The 16,169-nt window shown below is 58.9% G+C and overlaps 1 protein-coding gene across 1 annotated transcript in view; it reads right to left on the bottom strand.

Annotated features, from left to right (window-relative positions):
- Nucleotides 1-3,149: 3,149 nt before the first annotated feature.
- Nucleotides 3,150-16,169, bottom strand: part of RAP1GAP (RAP1 GTPase activating protein) — a 100,799-nt gene continuing 87,779 nt past the window's right edge. The window contains 2 exon segments of the mRNA XM_063942048.1: nucleotides 3,150-4,547; nucleotides 15,654-15,760. Coding sequence (XP_063798118.1) covers nucleotides 4,476-4,547; nucleotides 15,654-15,760 — 179 coding nt within the window. The 3' untranslated portion in view covers nucleotides 3,150-4,475.

The raw sequence follows: 16,169 nt of genomic DNA, 5'->3' as shown, positions 1-16,169 counted from the left end.
TGCTGACCCTGACTCACCTACAGTACTCCCACCGCACACCAGGGAGAATACCCATAGCTCTACTGCTGGCCCTGACCCACCTACAGTACTCCCACCGCACACCAGCGAGATACCCATAGCTGTACTGCTGGCCCTGACCCACCTACAGTACTCCCACCACACACCAGCGAGATACCCATAGCTGTACTGCTGGCCCTGACCCACCTACAGTAGTCCCACCACACACCAGGGAGAGACCCATAGCTCTACTACTGACCCTGACTCACCTACAGTACCCCCACCTGACACCAGGGAGATACCCATAGCTCTACTGCTGGCCGTGACCCACCTACAGTACTCCCACCACACACCAGGGAGGTACACATAGCTCTATTGCTGGCCCTGACTCACCTACAGTACTCCCACCACACACCAGGGAGATACCCATTGCTCTACTAATTGACCCGACCCACCTACAGTACTCCCACCGCACACCAGGGAGATACCCAAAGCTCTACTACTGGCCCTGACTCACCTACAGTACTCCCACTGCACACCAGGGAGATACCTATAGCTCTACTGTGACCCACTGACACTCGTACAGTAACCCCACCTCCATCCATCACCTCCATCCATGGAGATTCCTATAGCTCTACTGTGACCCACTGACAATCGTACAGTAACCCTACCTCCATCCATCACCTCCATCCATGGAGATTCCTATAGCTCTACTGTGACCCACTGACAATCGTACAGTAACCCTACCTCCATCCATCACCTCCATCCATGGAGATTCCTATAGCTCTACTGTGACCCACTGACAATCGTACAGTACCTCCACCTCCATCTAGGGTCTACAGCTATGAGCTCCACAGCAGTCATTCAGTGCCCAGTGTCTATACCTGGAGATGCCTGTACTGTACAGTGAGCCACTGATAGTCATACAATAGCCCCATCTGGCCATCTCCATCTATTACCTTTATCATGGAAATGGAAATCTCTTTACTGCCACCCACTTACACAGTCATACATCATTGTGCTGCCCAAACCTGGGTCCCGCAATTACATTTTATTCCCGGATTTCAATACTACATCAAGAAACTGAGGAGGATGTGCCATAGAGCGCAGCATCTGGTGGGGAAGGACAGGAGGATGTGCCATAGAGGGCAGCATCTGGTGGGGAAGGACAGGAGGATGTGCCACAGAGGGCAGCATCTGGTGGGGAAGGACAGGAGGATGTGCCATAGAGGGCAGCATCTGGTGGGGAAGGACAGGAGGATGTGCCATAGAGGGCAGCATCTGGTGGGGAAGGACAGGAGGATGTGCCATAGAGGGCAGCATCTGGTGGGGAAGGACAGGAGGATGTGCCATAGAGGGCAGCATCTGGTGGGGAAGGACAGGAGGATGTGCCATAGAGGGCAGCATCTGGTGGGGAAGGACAGGAGGATGTGCCATAGAGGGCAGCATCTGGTGGGGAAGGACAGGAGGATGTGCCACAGAGGGCAGCATCTGGCGGGGAAGGACAAGGACAGGAGGATGTGCCACAGAGGGCAGCATCTGGCGGGGGAGGATGTGCCACAGAGGGCAGCATCTGGCGGGGGAGGATGTGCCACAGAGGGCAGCATCTGGCAGGGAAGGACAGGAGGGTGTGCCACAGAGGGCAGCAACTGGCGGGGAAGGACAGGAGGGTGTGCCACAGAGGGCAGCATCTGGCGGGGAAGGACAGGAGGATGTGCCACAGAGGGCAGCATCTGGTGGGGAAGGACAGGAGGATGTGCCACAGAGGGCAGCATCTGGCGGGGAAGGACAGGAGGCTGTGCCATAGAGGGCAGCATCTGGTGGGGAAGGACAGGAGGATGTGCCACAGAGGGCAGCATCTGGCGGGGGAGGATGTGCCACAGAAGGCAGCATCTGGCGGGGAAGGACAGGAGGGTGTGCCATAGAGCGCAGCATCTGGCGGGGAAGGGCAGGAGGGTGTGCCACAGAGCGCAGCAACTGGCGGGGAAGGGCAGGAGGGTGTGCCACAGAGGGCAGCAACTGGCGGGGAAGGACAGGAGGGTGTGCCACAGAGGGCAGCATCTGGCGGGGAAGGACAGGAGGATGTGCCACAGAGGGCAGCATCTGGCGGGGAAGGACAGGAGGATGTGCCACAGAGGGCAGCATCTGGTGGGGAAGGACAGGAGGATGTGCCACAGAGGGCAGCATCTGGCGGGGAAGGACAGGAGGCTGTGCCATAGAGGGCAGCATCTGGTGGGGAAGGACAGGAGGATGTGCCACAGAGGGCAGCATCTGGCGGGGGAGGATGTGCCACAGAAGGCAGCATCTGGCGGGGAAGGACAGGAGGGTGTGCCATAGAGCGCAGCATCTGGCGGGGAAGGGCAGGAGGGTGTGCCACAGAGCGCAGCAACTGGCGGGGAAGGGCAGGAGGGTGTGCCACAGAGGGCAGCAACTGGCGGGGAAGGACAGGAGGATGTGCCACAGAGAGCAGCAACTGGCGGGGAAGGACAGGAGGGTGTGCCACAGAGGGCAGCAACTGGCGGGGAAGGACAGGAGGGTGTGGCACAGAGGGCAGCATCTGGCAGGGAAGGACAGGAGGGTGTGCCACAGAGGGCAGCAACTGGCGGGGAAGGACAGGAGGGTGTGCCACAGAGCGCAGCATCTGGCGGGGAAGGGCAGGAGGGTGTGCCACAGAGGGCAGCAACTGGCGGGGAAGGACAGGAGGGTGTGCCACAGAGCGCAGCATCTGGCAGGGAAGGGCAGGAGGGTGTGCCACAGAGGGCAGCAACTGGCGGGGAAGGACAGGAGGATGTGCCATAGAGGGCAGCATCTGGTGGTGTTTGAGGATAGGAGGAAGTGCTGTAGGGGAAGCATCTGCTGGAGGAGAAGGGGTAAGGTAGTGCCCTAGGGGGAGAGTCTAGTGGTGGCGAAGGGGTAAGGTAGTGCCCTAGGGGGGAGCATCTGGTGGAGGGGAAGGGGTAAGGCAGTACCCTAGTGGGCAGCATCTGTTGGAGGGGAAGGGGGGAAGGCAGCACCCTAGGGTGCAATTTTGATAAGCTAAGATTCACTCCCAGTAGGCGGCGGCTTAGCGTGTGCAAAGCTGCTAAAAGCAGCTAGCGAGCGAACAACTCGGAATGACCCCCAATGTGTAGTAACCGGTCACGTCACAGAGATGAAACTGTACATAATCATTTTATTCATTTTCAGACCATAAATCTCTTAATCTCCTTTTTACAAATTATATTAATGTTTCCTTCAGATAAATACAATATTCTATTTCTTCTTTACACTGACAGACAACACAGACACTGAGACATTATCTTATTCCATGGAAAAATAGTGGATCCCCTTCTCTTCTGCTTCACGTACAAACCTTCAAAACAGGAAACGGGTGAAGTGAGGACACTTAGACGGACGGGGGGACATATTAATAATACACAGTATTGGAAAACACATGGGCTGCGGATGATGTCGTTACAACAAGACGCCACAAGAGGGGGCTGTTTGCTCAATGTACAAATCCATTAAAGAGACATGAGGCATGCGTGCTGGCTCCCTCCGCTCACTCCATGCTCACGACAAGTGCACTTAGCACACACAGATCACAGGGGAAATGACGGGTGTGGGACCAATGTCCTTACCCACAGTGCAATATGCCTGCGCACAGACCGCATGACACCGTGCTGGGTATATGCAGGATTCTCACTTGGTGCTGAACGCGTGGCCGCTGCAGATAATAGGGATGATGGGGGCAGTGGTTATGCGCCGCACCATTCCATTTACTTCCCACAGGTGCCACAAAGAGACGATCGCTCCAGTGCGACAGCTGTACACCGTAGAACGCCACGTACAATGTATCCGTTACAATCTAGTGCAAGGGACGGAGCACGCAGTGTCGTAGAGGGTTGGGTCATCCTGCCCCTCACTCGCCAAGGGTCGATACTATCGGAGGTCTAGGAATACAGATACAAAGTAACCTCCCCCTACACACATGTTCTAGAAGTAGCGGTATGATCACGTGTGTAACGTACATAGAAGCACACATGGTGCTATGACACGGGACACGCCTGTAGCGTGACATACAGTAACCCTTTCCGGGGACGATGCTCATTAGAACAAAAACTTGTGCATTTTTTTTTTACATCCTGAGATAGAAAAACAAAAACGGAACACGGTGTCTGGGTCGTATTTACATCGTCGTAACCCCTCGCAGCGTTCCCAACTCCGCCTCCGGATCATCTCCTGTACCTCTTGTCTGCAGGACATTTAGGCGTACGACCTACGGCGAGAGAATGTGGCTGTGGCGGTTTCATAGTCTTGTCAGTAAGTGCCACCCCTGCAGTCTGACGTGGTCGTGTTGTAGGAAGGTAGCACAGAGTATATCAGCAGCGTTACAGGAAATGCAGAGTCTGCGTTAGTCTACGGAGAGAGCGCGGCAGAGGCTCTGGTCGCAGCGTCGCTCACAAGCGATAAGTCAGGAGGCCGGGACCGCAGCTGAATCAGTCACATTCCGCTGAATCAAAGACTGGAGTTTGGCGCAAATCCCTCAGGTTCTGCCTTCTCTGCCGGCACTGGGGGAGGACACAGAGCAGGTTACCATGAAATATAATACAGGTATATTGAGGTCTCCTAATCTCGCTCTGAGCTGCGGCCGTGGCAGAAAGCCAATGCCAAGATGTCTGGGGGTAGAACTGCCCTTTACTAGGAACACAGACACTTACCGGGTGACCCCTGATCGGAATAATGGCCCGGGGCAGAAACTAGTACATGTAGCGGGAGGGTGGGCATCAGTGGAGGACCGGGGAGGGGGTGAGTGTAGCGGAAATCAGAGGATGAGCAGCTGGGCGAGTTAGTGTGGCAGGGGACAGAGGATGAGTAATGGGAGAGAGTGAGTGTCCAGGGGGTCAGGAGGAGTAGCAGAGGGAGTGAGTGTCTAGGGAGTTAGGAGGAGTAGCAGAGGGAGTGAGTATCTAGGGGGTCAGGAGGAGTAGCAGAGGGAGTGAGTGTCTAGGGGGTCAGGGGGAGTAGCAGAGAGAGTGAGTGTCTAGGGGGTCAGGGGGAGTAGCAGAGAGTGAGTGTCTAGGGGGTCAGGGGGAGTAGCAGAGAGAGTGAGTGTCTAGGGGGTCAGGGGGAGTAGCAGAGAGTGAGTGTCTAGGGGGTCAGGGGGAGTAGCAGAGAGTGTCTAGAGGGTCAGGAGGAGTAGCGGGGGTTAATGAGTGTATAGGAGGTCAGGAGGAGTAGCGGGGGTAGAGTGCAGTGAGGGTCAGGGGGAGTAGCAGAGGGAGTGAGTGCATAGGGGTTCAGGGGGAGTAGCAGCGGGAGTGAGTGCATAGGGGGTCAGGGGGAGTAGCAGAGGGAGTGAGTGTCTAGGGGGTCAGGGGGAGTACCAGAGGAAGTGAGTGTCTAGGGGGTCAGGGGGAGTAGCAGAGAGAGTGAGTGTCTAGGGGGGCAGGGGGAGTAGCAGAGGTATTGAGTGCATAGGGGGTCAGGGGGAGTAGCAGAGGTAGTGAGTGTCTAGGGGGTCAGGGGGAGTAGCAGAGAGAGTGAGTGTCTAGGGGGGCAGGAGGAGTAGCAGCAGAGGTAGTGAGTGCATAGGGGGTCAGGGGGAGTAGCAGAGGGAGTGAGTGTCTAGGGGGGCAGGAGGAGTAGCAGAGAGAGTGAGTGTCTAGGGGTCAGGGGGAGTAGCAGAGAGAGTGAGTGTCTAGGGAGGCAGGAGGAGTAGCAGAGGGAGTGAGTACATAGGGGGTCAGGGGGAGTAGCAGAGGGAGTGAGTGTCTAGGGGGTCAGGAGGAGTACTAGACGGAGTGAGTGTCTAGGGGGGTCAGGAGGAGTAGCAAAGGGAGTGAGTGTCTAGGGGGGTCAGGAGGAGTAGCAGAGGGAGTGAGTGTCTAGGGCGTCAGGAGGAGTAGCAGAGAGAGTGAGTGTCTAGGAGGTAAGGGGGAGTAGCAGAGGGAGTGAGTGTCTAGGGGGTCAGGGGGAGTAGCAGAGGGAGTGAGTGTCTAGGGCGTCAGGAGGAGTAGCAGAGGAAGTGAGTGTCTAGGGGTTCAGGGGGAGTAGCAGAGGGAGTGAGTGTCTAGGGGGTCAGGGGGAGTAGCAGCGGGAGTGAGTGTCTAGGGGATCAGGAGGAGTAGCAGAGGGAGGGAGTGTCTAGGGGGTCAGGGGGAGTAGCAGAGGGAGTGAGTGTCTAGGGCGTCAGGAGGAGTAGCAGAGGAAGTGAGTGTCTAGGGGTTCAGGGGGAGTAGCAGAGGGAGTGAGTGTCTAGGGGGTCAGGGGGAGTAGCAGCGGGAGTGAGTGTCTAGGGGATCAGGAGGAGTAGCAGAGGGAGGGAGTGTCTAGGGGGTCAGGGGGAGTAGCAGAGAGAGTGAGTGTCTAGGGGGGCAGGAGGAGTAGCAGAGGTAGTGAGTGCATAGGGGGTCAGGGGGAGTAGCAGAGGGAGTGAGTGTCTAGGGGGTCAGGGGGAGTAGCAGAGAGAGTGAGTGTCTAGGGGGGCAGGAGGAGTAGCAGCAGAGGTAGTGAGTGCATAGGGGGTCAGGGGGAGTAGCAGAGGGAGTGAGTGTCTAGGGGGGCAGGAGGAGTAGCAGAGGGAGTGAGTGTCTAGGGGTCAGGGGGAGTAGCAGAGAGAGTGAGTGTCTAGGGGGGCAGGAGGAGTAGCAGAGGGAGTGAGTACATAGGGGGTCAGGGGGAGTAGCAGAGGGAGTGAGTGTCTAGGGGGTCAGGAGGAGTACTAGACGGAGTGAGTGTCTAGGGGGGTCAGGAGGAGTAGCAGAGGGAGTGAGTGTCTAGGGGGGTCAGGAGGAGTAGCAGAGGGAGTGAGTGTCTAGGGCGTCAGGAGGAGTAGCAGAGGGAGTGAGTGTCTAGGAGGTAAGGGGGAGTAGCAGAGGGAGTGAGTGTCTAGGGGGTCAGGGGGAGTAGCAGAGGGAGTGAGTGTCTAGGGCGTCAGGAGGAGTAGCAGAGGAAGTGAGTGTCTAGGGGGTCAGGGGGAGTAGCAGCGGGAGTGAGTGTCTAGGGGATCAGGAGGAGTAGCAGAGGGAGGGAGTGTCTAGGGGGGTCAGGAGGAGTAGCAGCGGGAGTGAGTGTCTAGGGGATCAGGAGGAGTAGCAGAGGGAGGGAGTGTCTAGGGGGGTCAGGAGGAGTAGCAGAGGGAGTGAGTGTCTAGGGCGTCAGGAGGAGTAGCAGAGGGAGTGAGTGTCCAGGAGGTAAGGGGGAGTAGCAGAGGGAGTGAGTGTCTAGGGGGTCAGGGGGAGTAGCAGAGGGAGTGAGTGTCTAGGGCGTCAGGAGGAGTAGCAGAGGAAGTGAGTGTCTAGGGGGTCAGGGGGAGTAGCAGAGGGAGTGAGTGTCTAGGGGGTCAGGGGGAGTAGCAGCGGGAGTGAGTGTCTAGGGGGTCAGGGGGAGTAGCAGCGGGAGTGAGTGTCTAGGGGATCAGGGGGAGTAGCAGAGGGAGTGAGTGTCTAGGGGGGGGCAGGAGGAGTAGCAGAGGGAGTGAGTGCAGCGAGCGTCGGGGGGGGGAATAGCTGGGGGTAGTGAGTGTATAGGGGGTCAGGCGGAGTAGTTGGGATAGAGTCAGCGAGGGTCAGGGGGGGAGTAGCGGGGGGTAGTGAGTGCATAGGGGGTCAGGAGGTGTAGAGCGGGTAGAGTGCAGCTGGGGTCAGGAGGTGTAGAGCGGGTAGAGTGCAGTGAGGGTCAGGAGGAGTAGCGGGGGTTAATGAGTGTATAGGAGGTCAGGAGGAGTAGCGGGGGTAGAGTGCAGCGAGGGTCAGGGGGAGTAGCAGAGGGAGTGAGTGCATAGGGGGTCAGGGGGAGTAGCAGAGGGAGTGAGTGTCTAGGGGGTCAGGAGGAGTACCAGAGGGAGTGAGTGTCTAGGGGGTCAGGGGGAGTACCAGAGGAAGTGAGTGTCTAGGGGGTCAGGGGGAGTAGCAGAGAGAGTGAGTGTCTAGGGGGGCAGGAGGAGTAGCAGAGGGAGTGAGTGCATAGGGGGTCAGGGGGAGTAACAGAGGGAGTGAGTGCATAGGGGGTCAGGGGGAGTAGCAGCGGGAGTGAGTGCATAGGGGGTCAGGGGGAGTAGCAGCGGGAGGGAGTGAGTGCATAGGGATTCAGGAGGAGTAGCGGAGGCACTGAGTGTATAGGGGGTCAGGGGGAGTAGCAGAGGGAGTGAGTGCATAGTGGGTCAGGGGGAGTAGCAGAGGGAGTGAGTGTCTAGGGCAGTGATCTCCAACCGGTAGCTCGCCGTAGTACTTTCGGTAGCTCACAGAGCACCTGATTGGCTGCTGAGTTTTGATTGGCTCACTTACCGGAACCATATTTTAAATGCCTGCCGCCGCCGGAGACTGTGTCACCCTCACCGCAGCCGCTCTCCGGACTTCACAGGAGAAGCGCGCGCTGCACTCTTCTCCCCTTCCGTCCCTCATACAGGAAGAGTAGCACCGGCGGCAGTAGAAGAAGCCAGCAAGGGTTAGCACTGTGTGGGGCACTGTATCGGACACTACGGGAGGGGGCATTATTTGTGTATCTGGCACTGCTGAGGAGCATTATTTGTGTATCTGGCACTACGTGGGGTGGGGGGCATTACTTGTAGTTGTGAGGTCACACCCACTTTCGCAGGACCGCACGCGTATTGGGGGGAGGGGGTATCTCCTTCAGAGGTTTTATTTTCCGAAAGTAGCTCATACCCCAATTAAGGTTGGAGACCACTGGCCTAGGGGGTCAGGAGGAGTAGTGGGGCTAAAGTGCAATGAGGGTCGGGGGGGGGAGTAGCGGGGGCACTGAGTGTATAGGGGGTCAGGGGGAGTAGCGGGTGTAGAGTGCAGCGAGGGTTGGGGGGGAGTAGTGAGTGTATAGGGGGTCGGGGAGTAGCGGGGGTAGAGTGCAGCGAGGGTCGGGGGGAGTAGTGAGTGTATAGGGGGTCAGGTGGAGTAGCGGGGGTAGAGTGCAGCGAGGGTCAGGGGGGAGTAGCGGGAGCACTGAGTGTATAGGGGGTCAGAGGGAGTAGCGGGGGGTAGTGAGTGTACAGTGGCTCAGGGGGAGTAGTGAGGGTAGAGTGCAGCGAGGGTCAGGGGGGAGTAGCGGGAGCACTGAGTTATAGAGTTATAGGGGGTCAGAGGGAGTAGCGGGGGGTATTGAGTGTACAGTGCCTCGGGGAGTAGTGGGGGTAGAGTGCAGCGAGGGTCATGGGGGTAGTAGCGGGGAGTAGTGAGTGTATAGGGGGAGTAGCGGGGGTAGAGTGCAGCGAGGGTACTGTATAGGGGGTCAGGGGAAGTAGCAGAGGGAGTGAGTGTATTGGGGTCAGGAGAAGGAGTAGTGGGGGTAAAGTGCAGCGAGGGTCAGGGGGGAGTAGCGGGGGCACTGAGTGTATAGGGGGACAGGGGGAGTAGCGGGGGGTAGTGAGTGTATAGAGGGTCAGGGGGAGTAGCAGAGGGAGCGAGTGTATAGGGGTCGGGGGGGGGGGGAGTAGTGAGTGTATATGGGGTCAGAGGGAGTAGCGGGGGTAGAGTGCAGCGAGGGTCAGGGGGGAGTAGCGGGGGCACTGAGTGTGTAGGGGGTCAGAGGGAGTAGCGAGGGGTAGTGAGTGTACAGTGGCTCACGGGGAGTAGTGGGGGTAGAGTGCAGCGAGGGTCAGGGGGGAGTAGCGGGAGCACTGAGTTATAGGGGGTCAGAGGGAGTAGCGAGGGGTAGTGAGTGTACAGTGGCTCGGGGAGTAGTGGGGGTAGAGTGCAGCGAGGCTCATGGGGGGAGTAGCGGGGGTAGTGAGTGTATAGGGGGTTAGGGGGAGTAGCGGGGGGTAGTGAGTGTACAGTGGCTCAGGGGGAGCAGTGGGGGTAGAGTGCAGCGAGGGCTGGGGGGGAGTAGTGAGTGTAAAGAGGGTCAGGGGGGAGTAGCGGGGGCACTGAGTGTATAGGGGGTTATGGGGGGTAACGGGGGTAGAGTGCAGCGAGGGTCAGGGGGGAGTAGCGGGGGCACTGAGTGTATAGGGGGTTATGGGGGGTAACGGGGGTAGAGTGCAGCGAGGGTCAGGGGGGAGTAGCGGGGGCACTGAGTGTATAGGGGGTCAGGGGGAGTAGCTGGGAGTAGTGAGTGTATAGGTGGTCAGGGGGAGTAGCGGGTGTAGTGAGTGTATAGGGGGTCAGGGGGAGTAGTGGGGGTAGAGTGCAGCGAGGGTCAGGGGGGAGTAGCGGGGGGGTCTGAGTGTATAGGGGGTATTAGGGAGTTGCGGGGGTAGAGTGCAGCGAGGGTCAGGGGGAGTAGCGGGCATAGTGAGTGTGTAGGGGCCAGGGGGAGTAGCAGAGGGAGTGAGTGTATTGGGGTCAGGGGGAGTAGTGGGGGTAGAGTGCAGCGAGGGTCAGGGGTGGAGTAGCGGGGGCACTGAGTGTATAGGGGGTCAAGGGTAGTAGCAGGGGTCAGGAGGAGTAGCGGGGGCACTGAGTGTATAGAGGGTCAGGGGTAGTAGCGGGGGGTAGTGAGTCTATAGAGGGTCAGGGGGAGTAGCGGGGGGTAGTGAGTGTATATAGGGTCAGGAGGAGTAGTGGGGGTAGAGTGCAGCGAGGGTCAGGGGGGAGTAGCTGGGGGTAGTGAGTGTATAGAGGGTCAGGGGGAGTAGCGGGGGGTAGTGAGTGTATAGAGGGTCAGGGGGAGTAGCGGGGGGTAGTGAGTGTATAGAGGGTCAGGGGGAGTAGCGGGGGGTAGTGAGTGTATAGAGGGTCAGGGCAGGGGGAGTAGTGGGGGTAGAGTGCAGCGAGGGTCAGGGGGGAGTAGCGGGGGGTAGTGAGTGTATAGAGGGTCAGGGGGAGTAGTGGGGGTAGAGTGCAGCGAGGGTCAGGGGGGAGTAGCGGGGGGTAGTGAGTGTATAGAGGGTCAGGGGGAGTAGCGGGGGGTAGTGAGTGTATAGAGGGTCAGGGGGAGTAGCGGGGGTAGAGTGCAGCGAGGGTCAGGGTGGAGTAGCGGGGGGTAGTGAATGTATAGAGGGTCAGGGGGAGTAGCGGGTGTAGTGAGTGTATAGGGGGTCAGGGGGAGTAGTGAGGGTAGAGTGCAGCGAGGGTCAGGGGGAGTAGCGGGGGGTAGTGAGTGTATAGAGGGTCAGGGGGAGTAGCGGGGGTAGAGTGCAGCGAGGGTCAGGGTGGAGTAGCGGGGGGTAGTGAATGTATAGAGGGTCAGGGGGAGTAGCGGGTGTAGTGAGTGTATAGGGGGTCAGGGGGAGTAGTGAGGGTAGAGTGCAGCGAGGGTCAGGGGGAGTAGCGGGGGTAGTGAGTGTATAGGGGGTCAGGGGGAGTAGTGGGGGTAGAGTGCAGCGAGGGTCAGGGGGAGTAGTGGGGGTAGAGTGCAGCGAGGGTCAGGGGGAGTAGCGGGGGTAGAGTGCAGCGAGGGTCAGGGGGAGTAGTGAGTGTATAGAGGGTCAGGGGGAGTAGCGGGCATAGTGAGTGTGTAGGGGCCAGGGGGAGTAGCAGAGGGAGTGAGTGTGTAGGGGCCAGGGGGAGTAGCAGAGGGAGTGAGTGTATTGGGGTCAGGGGGAGTAGTGGGGGTAGAGTGCAGCGAGGGTCAGGGGGAGTAGCGGGGGCACTGAGTGTATAGGGGGTCAGAGGGAGTAGCGGGGGGTAGTGAGTGTACAGTGGCTCAGGGGGAGTAGTGGGGGTAGAGTGCAGCGAGGGTCAGGGGGGAGTAGCGGGAGCACTGAGTTATAGAGTTATAGGGGGTCAGAGGGAGTAGCGGGGGGTATTGAGTGTACAGTGCCTCGGGGAGTAGTGGGGGTAGAGTGCAGCGAGGGTCATGGGGGTAGTAGCGGGGAGTAGTGAGTGTATAGGGGGAGTAGCGGGGGTAGAGTGCAGCGAGGGTACTGTATAGGGGGTCAGGGGAAGTAGCAGAGGGAGTGAGTGTATTGGGGTCAGGAGAAGGAGTAGTGGGGGTAAAGTGCAGCGAGGGTCAGGGGGGAGTAGCGGGGGCACTGAGTGTATAGGGGGTCAGGGGGAGTAGCGGGGGGTAGTGAGTGTATAGAGGGTCAGGGGGAGTAGCAGAGGGAGCGAGTGTATAGGGGTCGGGGGGGGGGGGAGTAGTGAGTGTATATGGGGTCAGAGGGAGTAGCGGGGGGTAGAGTGCAGCGAGGGTCAGGGGGGAGTAGCGGGGGCACTGAGTGTGTAGGGGGTCAGAGGGAGTAGCGAGGGGTAGTGAGTGTACAGTGGCTCACGGGGAGTAGTGGGGGTAGAGTGCAGCGAGGGTCAGGGGGGAGTAGCGGGAGCACTGAGTTATAGGGGGTCAGAGGGAGTAGCGAGGGGTAGTGAGTGTACAGTGGCTCGGGGAGTAGTGGGGGTAGAGTGCAGCGAGGGTCATGGGGGGAGTAGCGGGGGTAGTGAGTGTATAGGGGGTTAGGGGGAGTAGCGGGGGGGTAGTGAGTGTACAGTGGCTCAGGGGGAGCAGTGGGGGTAGAGTGCAGCGAGGGCTGGGGGGGAGTAGTGAGTGTAAAGAGGGTCAGGGGGGAGTAGCGGGGGCACTGAGTGTATAGGGGGTTATGGGGGGTAACGGGGGTAGAGTGCAGCGAGGGTCAGGGGGGAGTAGCGGGGGCACTGAGTGTATAGGGGGTCAGGGGGAGTAGCTGGGAGTAGTGAGTGTATAGGTGGTCAGGGGGAGTAGCGGGTGTAGTGAGTGTATAGGGGGTCAGGGGGAGTAGTGGGGGTAGAGTGCAGCGAGGGTCAGGGGGGAGTAGCGGGGGGGTCTGAGTGTATAGGGGGTATTAGGGAGTTGCGGGGGTAGAGTGCAGCGAGGGTCAGGGGGAGTAGCGGGCATAGTGAGTGTGTAGGGGCCAGGGGGAGTAGCAGAGGGAGTGAGTGTATTGGGGTCAGGGGGAGTAGTGGGGGTAGAGTGCAGCGAGGGTCAGGGGTGGAGTAGCGGGGGCACTGAGTGTATAGGGGGTCAAGGGTAGTAGCAGGGGTCAGGAGGAGTAGCGGGGGCACTGAGTGTATAGAGGGTCAGGGGGAGTAGCGGGGGGTAGTGAGTCTATAGAGGGTCAGGGGGAGTAGCGGGGGGTAGTGAGTGTATATAGGGTCAGGGGGAGTAGTGGGGGTAGAGTGCAGCGAGGGTCAGGGGGGAGTAGCTGGGGGTAGTGAGTGTATAGAGGGTCAGGGGGAGTAGCGGGGGGTAGTGAGTGTATAGAGGGTCAGGGGGAGTAGCGGGGGGGTAGTGAGTGTATAGAGGGTCAGGGGGAGTAGCGGGGGGTAGTGAGTGTATAGAGGGTCAGGGCAGGGGGAGTAGTGGGGGTAGAGTGCAGCGAGGGTCAGGGGGGAGTAGCGGGGGGTAGAGAGTGTATAGAGGGTCAGGGGGAGTAGTGGGGGTAGAGTGCAGCGAGGGTCAGGGGGGAGTAGCGGGGGGTAGTGAGTGTATAGAGGGTCAGGGGGAGTAGCGGGGGGTAGTGAGTGTATAGAGGGTCAGGGGGAGTAGCGGGGGTAGAGTGCAGCGAGGGTCAGGGTGGAGTAGCGGGGGGTAGTGAATGTATAGAGGGTCAGGGGGAGTAGCGGGTGTAGTGAGTGTATAGGGGGTCAGGGGGAGTAGTGAGGGTAGAGTGCAGCGAGGGTCAGGGGGAGTAGCGGGGGGTAGTGAGTGTATAGAGGGTCAGGGGGAGTAGCGGGGGTAGAGTGCAGCGAGGGTCAGGGTGGAGTAGCGGGGGGTAGTGAATGTATAGAGGGTCGGGGGAGTAGCGGGTGTAGTGAGTGTATAGGGGGTCAGGGGGAGTAGTGAGGGTAGAGTGCAGCGAGGGTCAGGGGGAGTAGCGGGGGTAGTGAGTGTATAGGGGGTCAGGGGGAGTAGTGGGGGTAGAGTGCAGCGAGGGTCAGGGGGAGTAGTGGGGGTAGAGTGCAGCGAGGGTCAGGGGGAGTAGCGGGGGTAGAGTGCAGCGAGGGTCAGGGGGAGTAGTGAGTGTATAGAGGGTCAGGGGGAATAGCGGGCATAGTGAGTGTGTAGGGGCCAGGGGGAGTAGCAGAGGGAGTGAGTGTGTAGGGGCCAGGGGGAGTAGCAGAGGGAGTGAGTGTGTAGGGGCCAGGGGTAGTAGCAGAGGGAGTGAGTGTATTGGGGTCAGGGGGAGTAGTGGGGGTAGAGTGCAGCGAGGGTCAGGGGGAGTAGCGGGGGCACTGAGTGTATAGGGGGTCAGGGGGAGTAGCGGGGGGTAGTGAGTGTATAGAGGGTCAGGGGGAGTAGTGGGGGTAGAGTGCAGCGAGGGTCAGGGGGGAGTAGCGGGGGGGGACTGAGTGTATAGGTGGTCAGGATAAGTAGCGTGGGTAGTGAGCTTATAGGGGACAGGGGGAGTAGCAGGGGGTAGTGAGTGTATAGGGGGTCAGGGGGAGCAGTGGGGGTAGAGTGCAGGCGAGGGTCAGGGGGACTAGCCGGGGCACCGAGTGTATAGGGGTCAGGTGGAGTAGCGGGGGCACTGAGTGTATAGGTGGTCATGGGGAGTAGCGGGGGTAGAGTGCAGCAAGGGTCAGGGGGGGAGTAGCGGGGGCACTGAGTGTATTGGGGTCAAGGGGGGAGTAGCGGGGTGGTTTGAGTGTATAGGGGGTCAGGAGGAGTAGCGGGGGTAGAATGCAGCGAGGATCGGGGGGTAGTAAGTGTATAGGGGGTCAGGGGGAGTTGCGGGGGTAGAAGCGGGGTGCACATAACACCCTCTGAGCAGAGAGATAGAGGAGAGCCTCCACAATGTGACACACGGCAGGAATATATAGAAGGACACGGAGTGTATAGGGGGTCAGGGGTGTAGTGGGAGTAGAAGCGGGGTGCAAGGCCTAGCGGCGGGGTGAACATAAGACCCTCTGAGCAGAGAGATAGACGAGAGCCTCCACAATGTGACACACGGCAGGAATATATAGAAGGACACTGAGTGTATAGGGGGTCAGGGGTGTAGTGGGGGTAGAAGCGGGGTGCAAGGCCTAGCGGTGGGGTGAACATAAGACCCTCTGAGCAGAGAGATAGAGGAGAGCCTCCACAATGTGACACACGGCAAGGATATATAGAAGGACACTGAGTGTATAGGGGGTCAGGGGTGTAGTGGGGGTAGAAGCGGGGTGCAAGGCCTAGCGGCGGGGTGCACATAAGACCCTCTGAGCAGAGAGATAGAGGAGAGCCTCCACAATGTGACACACGGCAGGGATATATAGAAGGACACGGAGTGTATAGGGGGTCAGGGGTGTAGTGGGGGTAGAAGCGGGGTGCAAGGCCTAGCGGTGGGGTGAACATAAGACCCTCTGAGCAGAGAACTAGAGGAGAGCCTCCACAATGTGACACACGGCAGGGATATATAGAAGGACACGGAGTGTATAGGGGGTCAGGGGTGTAGTGGGGGTAGAAGCGGGGTGCAAGGCCTAGCGGCGGGGTGAACATAAGACCCTCTGAGCAGAGAGATAGAGGAGAGCCTCCACAATGTGACACACGGCAGGAATATATAGAAGGACACGGAGTGACGTTGGGGAAGTCTCTAGATCAGGACGGAACGTGTCGGGATACAGGGAACACGGGTAACCCTTCATATAACAGCAGGAGAGAGAGTGCTGACCTGAACACACCGAGGCACATCCAGCTGACGGGAGGCTAGCAGTGCTGAGCAGGACACACAGAACAGGGGTGACATGGAAGAGAAGACACAACACGTGGTCACATTAATGTGCAGTCTCTAGTACAGCGCCGGGCACAGCGCCAGCGTGACAACCTCTCACCTGATTCTTAGCGCCGGCTTCTGTTTCCTCCAGTTGGATTTTAATCTCGGGATAAGCGGGATCTCCGCCTAATTTCCGGACATCTGGTTGTGGGGAGCGCGGAAAACCTGCATCACAGAACATGGGAGAACCTCATCACGCCTGCTGCACATAGGATGTAGCGTGTAATTACACCAGGAACATACTACAGTCACGTCACACGGGTCTGCCCAATAACGGCATCATCACAGACTGGGAGAGGAGCCTGGGGCAGATACACCTACATATGGGGTAAAAGCCCTGCCCTTATCTGCCCTAGCCCCGGCTGGGTATCTCCTCCCGCTGCACTGTATGAGGAGGACTTAGAGGACCCCGGAGAAGAACGTAACGGGATCAGGCAGGCACTGGCAGGTTTCCAGTTCTCCCCGGGGAATGGCTACTGGGAACAGATTCAGGGGGAGATGTATCAAAGCTTGGAGAGATAAAGTACCGCTCTCAATTGCCATGTTACAGGCTGTGTTTGAAAAATGACAGGAG

The sequence above is a fragment of the Pseudophryne corroboree genome, chromosome 10 (assembly GCF_028390025.1).
Source record: "Pseudophryne corroboree isolate aPseCor3 chromosome 10, aPseCor3.hap2, whole genome shotgun sequence".
Taxonomy (NCBI): Eukaryota; Metazoa; Chordata; class Amphibia; order Anura; family Myobatrachidae; genus Pseudophryne; species Pseudophryne corroboree.
Note: the sequence above shows the minus strand (reverse complement) of the source record. Positions and strands in the feature narration are given on the sequence as shown.